Source organism: Varanus komodoensis, unplaced genomic scaffold, assembly GCF_004798865.1.
Source record: "Varanus komodoensis strain SLA01 unplaced genomic scaffold, ASM479886v1 scaffold13_3, whole genome shotgun sequence".
Taxonomy (NCBI): Eukaryota; Metazoa; Chordata; class Lepidosauria; order Squamata; family Varanidae; genus Varanus; species Varanus komodoensis.
The window spans coordinates 12,018,856-12,032,295 of record NW_025335409.1 but is presented as its reverse complement, the minus strand read 5'-3'; the positions used below and the strand labels follow the sequence as shown (position 1 = coordinate 12,032,295).

Here is a 13,440-nt window from a genome sequence, read left to right as displayed (position 1 = left end):
CTAGTTGTGGCCAAGGAGACTAGTTGATTTATATCCTTGTTCACTTTTTATATCAGTGAAAATAAGACAAGATTTGCATGGCTTGAAGTTTTGAAGTGTAGGTGTGATTTTTTTTTTTTTTTAGAACTGGTGAATGTAGCAGATGTTCAGGTGTATGTGAGAAGAGGCAGTGTTAACAACAGTCTGTGTCTTTGACAGACAGCGGGAATAGGTCTTCAAATGGCTGCTACCAGTTTAGCTACTATTATAAAGACCTGAAGAAAACCACTTCTCCCAAGTGCTGGAACTTATTAAAACCCAACACGTTTCCTTTCTCAGGAGTATTTGGCAACCTGTAAAAGTAAAATCCTTAGGGATCTCATTACAGAATTCAAAACTTTTTCATTCAGTAATTAGAGAGCTCCTTAATCTCCTTAGCTTTCTCTTTAAAGAATCAAACCATTCTGGATTCTGTAATGAGAGAGCTAAGGGTTTTAATTTTTCAGGTTTCTGAATACCTTGGAGTCTGGAAAAGTGTTTTATAAAACATGCTGGACCTTAATAAATTTGGGCATTTCTGAGAACTGATTCTTTCCTGGTCACTTGCCGCATTGATGAATATCTGTCTTTCTTTTTTCTTTTTGGTTAGCTACTGTGATGCCACAGAAGGCATCAGGTTTGATCTAGACAGGTGAACTGGAAGAAGTTCCTGCAACCAGAAGTTCCTGTAGCACTGGAATTGCAAGATCCATAGATTAATTTTGTTCCATGTATCTAACCATGGAATTACTGCCTTACATACCACATGCACAGATGTCTGCTTTCCCAACAGGCTGTCTAATCACTCACTGGACCATCCCTAGCCTCTTCCCTGTCATGGCTTGTGTTCCTCATATCTGCTATAAAGGGCGACCCAACCCACTGTAATAGGGAGGAGAAACACACTCAACAAGGTTTCCCTTCTAGCAGAATGACACCATTGGCTCCAATCCACTGTCAACATGCCAACATTTTTGAATAAAACCTTAAATACAGACTGGTCAAATGGCTTCAGATCCTTTCAGTGGCAATCTATTTTCCACAGGTAGGTGACAGATGACATATTATTTTTATTATTCGTTACCTTTCTATACCACCAGTAGCTGAAGCTCTCTGAGCAGTTCACAACATTAAGTCATCCATCCTGATTTTAACCAGGCCTGACCCTGATTAGGTTCCAAGATTAGGCAGGGTCAGGCACTTCAGGATATCCGGAAGTCTGTGTATATCACTTCCTTGGGAAATCCCAAGTTCTGTGTATCTTACATTAAGTGAAAGCAGCTCCCTTTTATTGGGCCTTCCATTTCCTCCTACATTTCAAGGTGTAAAGGAAAAACCGTGCACACATACCTTTTCAACCTGAAGCACGGTACGGGACATTAACAACAGTTTATGCAAGATTAATAGTCAATTAATAATGGACCTGGAAACTTACTCAACATAATAAGTGCCATAAATAGGATCATCAATTTTCTCCCAGCCATATGGTAGCTCTGAAAAACAAAGATTAATGCCTTTCAGTCAATACAGCACAGGATGCCAAGATTTCTAATAGTAATGAAAGAGTATTGTTATTGAGTGAAGCAACTGAATAACAAAATTAAATACAGTGTTCAAAACCAATGCTAAACTTTTGACATATTCCACGGCAGTCACAAGCAGCTTTGGAATGAAAAGTGGCAAGGAAATGCAGGATAATCACCATCTAAGAACACATTTTAGCTCCTCTCATACTGTGCAGTTGCTTCTGCCAGATATAGTAGCATATCATTGTGATATTATTGTCTAGGGAAATTAGGGGAAGTCTTCTGTACAAAAGCAATCCTATTTGCCATAGATGACAAACACAGAGAAAATTGATTTATCTGCCATATAAACACTGTAAAAAACACATCACCCTGATCACTGTAAAAAGAATACTCACAGTTCAGTTTAAAGACAATGTTCTATGTTACCACTCTCATGCTGTATTTTATTAATTTTTAATGTAAACTGTCCAGAGAATCTGTATTACTGAGTGGCTTAAAAACCAAATATAATAAATAACATAAAGAGAGCTTCCTACAGTGCAAGCTACTTACAGAAGGGCAGTTACAATAATTGGGCTTAACCCAAGTATGCAGTCTTAAGAATGGCACATTTTATGATCTTAAAGGTAAAGGTTTCCCCATGACATTAAAGTCCAGTCATGCCTGACTCTAGGGGGTGGTGCTCATCTCTGTTTCCTAGCCGAGAGAGTCAATGTTTGTCCACAGACAGTCTCTGTGGTTATGTGGCCGGCATGACTAAACACCGAGGTGCATGTAACGCTGTTACCTTCCCACCAAAGTGGTCTACTTACATTTGCATGCTTTCAAACTGAAAAGTTTCAAACTGTCAACCTTTTGATCAACCAGTCTACCAGCTCAGCAGATTAACCCACTGTGCTACCACATCCCATTTATGATCTTACCATGCACAAAAAACTAAAACGTTTTCTGTCTAATGAATGACGTACGGCTAATTCACTCATTTTTTTAAATTTTGCTCACCACTGACAGAAGGAACACTAATTGCACTGGTTTCCAGTTAAAATTGTACAGTCTGAAACAGCCAGTGTCTTATGATTATTGCACAAATTATGTGAAGGTCATTATATAAACACAGCCAAAGTGAAGATTAATATTAACAAAAGTCTAAGCATTTTGTCCCCATTGCAGAGTAACACAATGGTGAACAGAAAGAGGATTTTGGAGCCAGGTGTGTTGTTTAGTAGCAGAGCAGATGCTTTGCATGCAAACCTTGGCATGCCCTGGTACAGCTGGAAAGTCTCCTCTTTAAAACTCTGAAAAGCTTCTGCAGTCAGTGTAGTCAATACTAAGTTAAGGTGTAGGTGCACAGCAGCTGCCTATATTGAAGGGAATTCAAAATAGCTATAGAGGAAGAGCTAAGTAAAGCTGACTTTCAATGAAGAGAGACCAAGAGGTTTAGAAGTGAAGAAAACTCTGCATGCCCTTCAGAAGTGTGTAAACCTTGATCTCCCAGTCCCATCAGAGTATCCATGGGCACCCAGTTAGTTCTCTTGGCACCCATCAGCCTCCTTGCCCTGCTGAAGTGTGTTTCTTTTCCATATTTTAAAACAAGGGATGCTGGCACACATGGAAGAGGTGCTGGGATTTGCCTTGCTCCAGGTCAGCTCTGAGACTAGCAAATGTGCCAGTCAGGCCTATGAGCACTGGATGCTGCATGCTCAGATGCTGCTTTTCACAGAATCACAGCCCCTGCATGAACACAAGGATGGGCTTGGGGGCAGGGCATGAATGAGTGATGATCAGAATCCTATCCAAACCAACTCTTGGACAGGGCTGCAGACCACCTTTCAGGAGTTCCATGGAAGATCTGCAGATCAATTTATCAGTGCCAGATATATGTCACTCCTTCCTGCAAACAATCCATTTGACCCGACACCAACTGCTGGAAGCCTGTAACACAAGGAGTCTACTCAGGAGGAGAGAGCAACATAGGTAAAGGGGTCTATTCAGGAGAAGAAAAAAGACCCAACTGTAAGTAGCCAACCAGAAAGTGACCAGTTCAAGAAGTGTATCCCGCTAGGTCACGACTGATGTGAGTTTGGATAATGCAATATTCGATTTACTGAAAATTGCACAATGATAGCAGGTAGCAGGTTTAATGTGTTTCAGAATACAGTTAATGCATGGCTAGTGCATGAGCAGCTGAAGTTACCAGACTACTGTTAGGGTTTTAGATGCTGCTACTTTGGTGTCGCTCTGAACTCTATGTCCCTGAACTCTATGGTTTGTTTACCCTAGTCCCTGCTCCAACCTTTTCATAGACAAGAAAGTCAAGATAGGAAAAGGCATTATGGGCAGTGATCTACCCCTCTAACACATGCCTTTGTTCTACATTTTGGAAATAAGGAAGATATTTCTGTTGCTGGTCAGTGAAAGCATAACCCAAGTATGTGCTAGCCTCAATATTGCACAGGAACCTTTGAAAGTTGAACTTCGAAAGGGTTTCTTCACTAACACAAAAACTAGAAGGTTTTCTTAATATATATGTGAATGTGTATTTGCACACAGTAGAAACTCAACTGCAAGTTGCTTGTAAAGTGGTTTCACTGGACCCTGATTGTAATAAAAAATGTAGTACTCATGGCAATGATACATCCTAGACATCGCATATTTGATCCTGGCAGTATTTCAGTTGCTATTTCCAAGGTAGGAGAATTAATGGCAACAAACTGAGAGCTCCTGGTTATATTTTGTGAGCACAAATGTCTTCCTATATCATTATCCATGAATGATTTACTAGGCAGAGTATTAAATACAATATCACATTTCAGCACAGTTACTCACTGAAATAATAAATATAAGCTCCAAAGTTAAAAATATACAAATCCAGAACTAAACTAGTTGTTGCAACATGATTGCTATTTGGAATTTTGCATAGACAAAGAGGAACAATGATGGTGGCATTTTGTATAGCATTTCATCACAAGCAAAATTCTTTTTTCAGAAAAAATTGGGAGGGATGCTGTCTTCTTCTGTTGGGTGAAAACTACAGAAGGAAGGTGAACCAACATATTGGAAGGCATGCCAGTGTAAATTTCGACACCTCCAAGCCTGGCACTCAGCCACCAGCAGTCAGACTCCATTATGAAGACCTTTCTAACCCTTGCAAGGTTGTAATTTTGTCACCTGTGTCTGAAAAAATTGTTTCCTTCTAGTAACAGTGAGATCTTCATGTAGCCAATCTGATTGTGACAGATATAATGTCAGTGAGAATAAAGGAATATTGAGAAAAAAAGGAAGCTAGTCTGCTTAAGAAACCACATTGCACTTTCATAAAAAAAGAAGTTATTTCAGGTCAGTGTATGTAAGTGACGTTAAGGCAATCCAATATAGTACAGTAAAATAAAACCACCTTAAGATTTAAAAACAAAAAGAAGCACAATATTTAACCAGCTAATATTAGCCTCTGATGTTATAATGTTGTTTTTAAGTATTTATATCTTCTTGCTTTTATTTGAATTGCCATTATACTGCCTTGATAACATTTTCAGAAAGGCAGTATAAAAGTATTAATTAACTAACAGCGAGCATATTTGTTTCCACTAATAGCAGTGATTCTTAGGCTTATACCATTCACACCTTCTGATGTTGCTAAAAGTAATCCAAATGTTTTTGGGAAAAATTAGTAATACTTTATTGCATTGTTTTATTTATTTATTTAGAAAATTTCTATGCCACCCCATTCGCCGAAGCCTTGGGGCGGCTCACAAAACATTAAAATATAATACATTAAAAATATAAAACAACTTACAATATAAAATAAGTCACCTACAATATATGAACTGTTCTAAACTGCCCAGAGAACTCCACAGAAATGAAATGATGAATAAATAAATACATAATAAAACACACAATCTGATGCATACCTTGATGGAGGTAATTCCCATCACATTCAGTGAGATTTACTTCAGAGCATGCTGTGGTATAAATGCTTCAGGTGGAAATGTGAAGGGAAGTAGATGAAGGCAAGAACTGGAGTATAAATATTGCAGAAAGAGTTAAAATTCCTAGCACATGGATCCTGTTGTAATCCTGACTAAATCTGCCTCCTTGAAGCTGCAATGCACATTACTTAAAACCTGTTAAGTGAATGGCACTCTTGCAATTAAGATTCAGATTTAGGTTTGCAACTAGGCTGCAGGAAATGAAATTTCCCACCCGTTTCAGGGCAGTCCTCTCAAGTCCTGAAGATGCTACACAGGGGCTGAAGGGATCCTGGTGAATTGGGTGAACTGTGTTATTGAGGGTGGAATCCTCAAAATTTGGGCAGATAAACTTACTCGAGTGGAGCCCTTCCAGTCATGGAAGGCAGATCCTGTATTCAATTCATGTCATCTTATTTGGTCTGATTAGTGAAACCAAATGCAAAAAGAAGCAACTCTGAACCTCAGAACGAGAGTATAGGCTTTGATTTTAAACATTCTGTGTGTGGTTGTGATTTCTTAGCTAAAATGAAAGCATGTTTCTTCCTGAGGTTTTAAAAGATTTATGTTTTATGTGATAGTTTGCACAAGAAAAAACTGGAATAATATTTTGATTTGGTACTTGTCATTCCTCTACATTTTCCTGGTGTAATTACACATATTGGTATTTGTTATTGATGACCTAACTGTTGAGAGTTCGATGGCAAATTGAGTTTTTGAATGAAAGAGTCTGTAAAAATTGAATAAGATAGGAATATTGTAAAACATCTAAAACAGCATGGGTAGAATTACTAACTATGCTACCGTTATTCCAGTTGTGGGTATGAAAAAGTTTAAATTTTAATATTACTGTTGAGGATCATATAAAGCCATATACATTCTTCACAAATGTATGTGTTAATTTTATTTTTTTCTATCCATGTTGGAAAATGTGCACTACATTTAATTACAATTCTTTGCAGACCAGTAAAACTGAGTTAGTAGGGTCTGAACACTGGGCTCGCAGCTGAAGGTTGACAGATAAGGTTTGCACAGGGCATATACCTCAGAGCATGTTTTGGCAGAGCTGTCTGCTCTGTTTGCTATAAATCAACTTGTAATTTTCCCCCTATCATTAAATAATGGCACCATTTCATCCAAAGATTACCAATGAGCATTGCTTTTATGGTTTGAAGAAAAGTGAGGTAGGCATTTTCCAAATTTGGAATGTAGACACTGCGTTTTCCATTTTTTTTCCGGATAATTAGTGATGAACATCAGGGAAATTGTGTATGCATGTACCAACAGAGGTCCACTGCTCCAAAGTGAAGTAGACTTTTAGGGAAAGACACTCAGTGGTATGCAAGGATAGCCTTCCCATTTGGTCAAGTGAAGTGGTCACCTCAGGTAGCAGAGTGAAAAGGCAGCAAGCGATTACTTTGTTATTAATGTACTCTAAGTACCAAGGATGGGGAAGTTGCTTATGGGATTTTTTATCTCATGTACCAAACTAACCTGATTTTGGGTAACCTTTACCTTACATTTACTCCTGACCTTCAGACTTTGCACTTGCGCTGGTGGTACATCAAGCGTAGGCCAGGCAGATTCTGGTTCAAATTGCTGGTCAGCTATAAAGCCCACAGGTTCACCTTGGCCTAGCAACACTGTTTCAGCTAGACCTACCTCACAGGCTTGTTGTTCATATAAAACAAGTGGGGGAAATCACATGCATTGCCTTGAATTCCTCAGAACAAATGTTACATGCCACCAAGTCACCTCTGACTTACTGCAACTCTACGAATAAGTCTCCTTGGAGGTGTTCTGCCCTTCACAGCGCTGCTCAGTTCTTGTAAACTCAAGACTGTGACTTCTTTTATGATAATGATTCATCTCATATTTGGTTGTCTTCTGCTGCTGCTGCTGCCTTTGTAGGGAGGAGAAAGATGGCTGCTTTGGGTGCTCATTCTCAAGGACTGCTGGCTGGACTTTGGAGTAATCAGAATCAGAATGTGAAGCAGGGCTGCTGGGAGAACGTGGGCCATGCGGAGACACTGAGATGAGAGAAGTGGAGATGCTTATCTCAAGGCCAGACTTGCCAGGTGGGCAGGGAGCCTCAGGCACTCTCCCAAGACGTACAGCTGGCAAGAGAGGACTCAGACCAAGGGAGTTTCTCAGACGCAGACAAGGTGACCTGAGCGCTCGATCCCATAATGAGCCACCAGCAGGGGAGGGCAGCCCAATTAGAAGATCAGCTCACAGAGAGGAGGCATGCTTGCTTTTGGAAGGCTCCTCCCAAAGGGATGGGGCCCAGGCATGTCATAAGAAGAGTTTCTGGAGATAAATACTAGTTGGGGTTCAACAAACCACTCTGTGCATGCTCAGAGATTCACTTTGGGTGTTTTTCAGTCAGTAAAGAATGTTATTGCAAGGAAAAAAGTCTGTGGCTTTTGAATGAGCAAATGGCTCGTGACAGTTTGAACTTTCCTGATCTTCTGCAGTGAGTCTTGCCTTCTCATCATGTGTCCAAAGTACAACAGCTTCAGTTTTGCTATCAGGGCATGTTTGGACTTGGTTTGGTCCAGGACACATTTTTTGTCTTTTTGTTGGTCCAGGTTATTTGCAGAACTCTCCCCCAGTCCCATATTTTGACTGCATCATTTTTCTTCCTGTTAGATGTCTTCTCTGTCCAGCTTTCAGACCCATGCTTAGTGATTAGAATACAACACAACAGGGTGAATGTTCTTGGCAATGACACCCAATGTAACATCCTTATACTTCATATTTTCTAGTTTCTTCACTGCAGCCCTTACAAGTTTCAGCCTTCTTCAAATGTCTTGGCTGCAGTTTCCCTTTGAACTGATGACTGAACCAAGGTATGCAACTTTTTTTCTCAATTTCAGTTTCTTTATAGTTGACATTAAAGTTGTCCATTTCTTCTGTAGTCATGATTTTTGTTTTCTCAACATTCAGCCACAGTCCTGCTTTTGCACTTTCTTCTTTTACTTTCATCAGAAATTCCTTGGAAACTAGCATCTCAGATAAGGTCTTTTTCACATCTGTGTTACTTACATTCGCTTGTCATTTTTTATGTTACATTTATTACTAAGAAATAGACAGAGAGCCACAGTGTGGTGTTTAGGAGTGTGGAACTGGGACTCAATTGATTTGTGTTCTAGTTCCCACTCAGACATGGAGCCAACTGGGTGACTTTGGTCCAGTCTCAGACTCTCAGCCCAGCCTATCTTACAGAGGTGTTGTTTGGATAACATAGAGAGCAGCAGGAGAAGAATGATGTCAGCAACCCTGAATTCTTTTTCAAAAAGGTGGAAAATAAATTAGAAAATGGGAAGAACAACACTGCAGTAACCCCCTATTTCAGAATTTACCTAGCTATTTCCTGCTCTTACTTTTTTCAGTACATGCCTTACTCAAATGACTTCAAAGTCAGAGAAAGATTCTCGAGCCTGAAGTCCAGTGTCTGCAATAAAAACCATTTCACTTTATCCCTATCCCCTTACATCATTTCTCCTTGCACAGTAAAAACAACATATGCTCGAATGAAGCATATTTATCCTATAAATGCCTTTCAGCTTTATTAAATTCAGCAGTGATATCTGAGTTTTATTTGGTTGGACAAGTACATATTATATCAAAATTAGACTTGACTAAGAATATTACTATCAGTTTTAGATATTTCTTTTTATCTTCTTGCAGAATTGCTCAAATAAAATGCAAAAAGCCATTTACACAGCAGGAAATGGTTTCCTCAACGTTTTAGTCTTTTCTACAACTATTCAATAAGGCATAGAACAGAACATGTGCATTTACACAGTGAGAAGCAATTCTTATGGTTTTCTGCAGAACGTGAAGTATATTACAAATAATATGGAGCCGGATTTAGAGTTATGTGTATGGAGATGTGTATGTGTTATGCTTGTGCAGAAGGGCTTATTCTTCTCTCCTTTATCCTGCAGTCTCTGAGAAGCTACTTTGCAGTGTCATTTATATTTTATATTTTTATTTATTTTATATTGTTAATTTTAATTTTATATTGTTATTTTTGTATTTTATTGTATTTTATTGTGTTTGTAAGCCGCCCTGAGGCTTTGGCAAGGGGCAGCATAGAAATGTTCTAATAATAATAATAATAATAATAATAATAATAATAATAATAATTTTAGACCCACCAAAATGTCACAGAATGGAACTAGGGCGATGGTATCATGGGAGAGTGGAAATTGGGCAGGCAGCTCTTGCATGAGTGGAACAAATAAAGCATGCAAGAATCTCTCCATGACCTGGACTCTGAAAATAGCCAGGAAGAAACAACATCCAGCATCCATAACAAGGAAGTACAAGAAGATCCACCTGAAACAACCTAAGCAGCGTTAAGGTTTATCAAAGATTCCCCCGCTATGCAATCCGGGAGCAAGAGAGGAGGTTTCATTTGTTTTACTGCCAAATTTACCAACATAATGGTTCATGAGGCAAGATATTGTTTTGTAAATTAGTTTCCCATTTCACAAATTTCCAATCAGTTCCACATTTTTAACTTGCATTTGCTTTAGAAAAATATGCATTGGTGTATAGTTCCTCACTGTCCTAATATTCCATACTTTCATCAACATCATATGTGTTTTCTTAAGACTTTGAACTAATTCTGATCTACTATATTCTATAAACTTTTAAAGCATGACTATGTGGCAATTAGCACTTTTATGTTGTATCAATGCAACTGCAATAATTGAAGCAAGCATTTAAATCACCTCTTTAAGACTGCTTTGTACATCAAATTTTCTGACATGGAAAAAACACTCCATGTCTTTGAAAAAGCATATAGGATGCACTGCCTGGAACACATGTAGCAAGAAGGAGTATCACAGCTGTAGATCTGCCCTTAATATAGCATGGATGAATACATCATGCAATGGCTGTGTTCACACATGCTGACAACATGCTGGAAACTGCATGGGCACGGCTTGTCATTATGTGTGAATTCAGCATCCTTGGTGAAGCATGGCATGTTTGGTTTCCATGAATCCCTATAGAGAATCAATTATTTGTTGTAAAGGCAGTGACATTTCACTAGATGTAGCTATTCCCATTTTTAAAATAACCTCTCAACTTCATTTGCCCAGTTTTCATGTAACAGTGGAAATTGGTAGGTTCATTATCCATGATTTGCCATCATTAGTTCATAAGTTAACATTGGGTTATTTAGCCATGAATAAACCATAATGTCTGGGTTTGCACATTGGGTAATGACTTATCAGGCTGATTGGAGTTTTGATTATGAAAAGCGGAAATAGCACATTATTGGCGCATTGCCTGGCAAATTATGGGTTAAGTAACATATGACTTGTCATAATTATAAGCAAATGGGCCCACTGTATCATAGGATCTCATCACACCAATCTAATGTGCACAACTTTAACATCAAAAGAAAACTCTGGCTGGCATCTTGTTAGAAGTGCATAATACTCTATGATGTGGTATCCTATTGTGGAACTTAAGAAGAAATCTTTCTCACACCAGGTTGCCACAATGAATTTCTAAGGAACTGACTACCCTATTTACATATACAGAAGTAAATCCCATTAAGTGTGATTTATTTTACTTTACTCTCAGGCAAGTGGATCATTCTGTGAAGTGTTCTAAGTGCACCAGCTAAATTAAAATGCTGGACTGCAAAGAAAGCATTGCCTAGGTAGAAAGTCGAACATTGCACCTTTCCTGGGGGGAGATGCATTAAAATTAAAGAGACTCTACTCATGTTTCAGCAAAAGCAAATAGCAATTCATTGCAAGCCACCCTGAGTGACATGGGAGGTGGTTGGTGTGCTTAGAGGCTGGCAAACAGGGAACATCCATGTGAGGCCTCTTACCTTCCAGTCTCTTTTTTCTTCCACACACTTATTCTTGCATACCTGCACTTATTTAGGCACAATGCCTAAATAATGGTAACATTGTTCCTAGATGGTGAATGAAAGCTGGGGACTAAATGACAGGTTATGGGTTGGATTATTAGAAGTGCCATGTTGGATCACAGTTTCCAGCCAATTCTTTCCAGGAAGGAGGAACCAATACCTGGGCAGTCTCTGCTTCTAGGGATGCTAACTGAAGCCTCTAGAATTATATTCTGGCATCAAACGACAAAATAGGGTTCAGAATCTCCAGAATCTCAAAAGCCACAAACTACAAGAGTTGGTGTCCATGAGGAGATATTCAACCATCTTGCAAAAACCACTGCAGCCTTGTCTTAGTGACCTGTTTTAGCTAAACCTCCTTCTCGTTTCCACCACTAGCTGCACTGGAGCCTGTCAAGCTGTTTCATGGGTATGGGACAGCTAAGGGACAGATTCAATATGAGAAAAGCTCTTGATAACTGCATTTCTATGAGGTGCAATTGTGGGGCTAAACTGCTATCTCCATCACTGCAGCATACTGTGTTTTAAAGTTCTTTTTGCTAGTAATTAAATCATCAGAGGCATTTTATCCTCTCAGAATGGGCAAAATAAATAAATAAATAAATAAATAAAAAAAATAAAACAAAGCTAGGAACTGCCAAGACTAGTGGTACGGAGAGAGTGGGGCTAGGCCATAAGCATGGCCATCATGGGAAGCCCAGACACACAGAATGGGACCAAAGGAGGGTCAGATATGCCCACCGGGCCTGAGGGTTAACCCCCCCCCCCTTACTGTAGCAGTAGGACTACCAAAACTGAGTTGCGCCAGAGTTGCACCAAGATCTAATTCCACCTTAAAACGAATCTTCAAATATACCAAATCTTTCGAATTGTGCTGAGAATCCATTTGCTCCATCAAGCCAGGGTTTAACAAAAAGAGAGGGGGAAAAGCTCCTTTTAATATGCAACAGAACGAAAAGGGGGCATTTTAAAGGGAAAATGGGTGGGTGCAATTTAGCCACACTTGGCCAATTAAGGAGGCAGTGTCATCTCAGGGGTCACAGCTGCTCCGTATGTTTCCTTTCAGGACTCAGAAGTTTTCCTTTCCACCAAATATACTGAGGGACAATGGTCCTACACCACCCTGTTGGGCTTTCGTGGAATAAATTTGATCAATAGATCGCTATTTTACTGACCTTTTTTTAGGGAGGCGGGGGAAATACCCCTTGAAATGTGCTTTGTTTCATGATATATGAGTTAAATTCAGTTGCATATTACTGCTGTCAGACAACAACTAGCAGTCATAACTTATTCATCATCATGATCAGAAAGCAGCAATGGTTATATTTATGAAGGCACTTGGACTGAGTCATCCTGAGTTCAGAAATTATGTTGAACAATCCCCATTCATTTGAATGACAAGGAAGTATACATGCATTTGGAAGCTTATTTTTCTTTATTTGAATTGTAATGCCATCTGCCAAAACTAACTCACTCTTTCTACCTCTAAATGCCTTTCTTCTGACAGCATCATCAGAAAAGGAAGTCTTCAGAACAAAGAGGCATCTGGTCTTAATCTAAAAGTGACACATTTTGTTTGCATTCATAATGATAGGAGGGCATCCTGCAAATGGTAGGTCCAATTAATATGCCACTTTGTAACAATGACAAAAATAATAAGATTCTTAACTAAATCACATTTTCTTATTCTGTAGAGAATAAAAATAAAATTGTTATAAAAAGATCTAACAGTATTTTTAATTAAGCACTATTAATTCCTATTCCCTTGTTGCCTTACCTATTAGTATGCAGATTATGACTGAGGTATGTGGGAGAGAGAGAAAAATGCTATCAAAACCTTATTCATTGAAATTATTTCCATTGTATTTTGTCTTTCTAAATATTTCAAGGGCATATTTGGGGCTATCAAACTTGAACTAAAACTATAAACCAAAGTGTATCAAAGTTACATACAAAAAATTTATTCTTATTCTTGTGTTTTTTCTTACATTAAACCACAGCCCAATCAACTGAGGTCAATCGT

The 13,440-nt window shown here is 38.8% G+C and overlaps 1 protein-coding gene across 8 annotated transcripts in view; it reads right to left on the bottom strand.

The window, feature by feature from the left end:
* The window catches only part of MAGI2 (membrane associated guanylate kinase, WW and PDZ domain containing 2), a 708,373-nt gene that overhangs the window by 173,013 nt on the left and 521,920 nt on the right, over positions 1-13,440 (bottom strand). For all 8 annotated transcript variants that reach the window (XM_044423188.1, XM_044423195.1, XM_044423191.1 and 5 more), the window contains one exon: positions 1,454-1,511. In XM_044423188.1, coding sequence (XP_044279123.1) covers positions 1,454-1,511 — 58 coding nt within the window. The remainder of the gene's footprint in view (positions 1-1,453; positions 1,512-13,440) is intronic.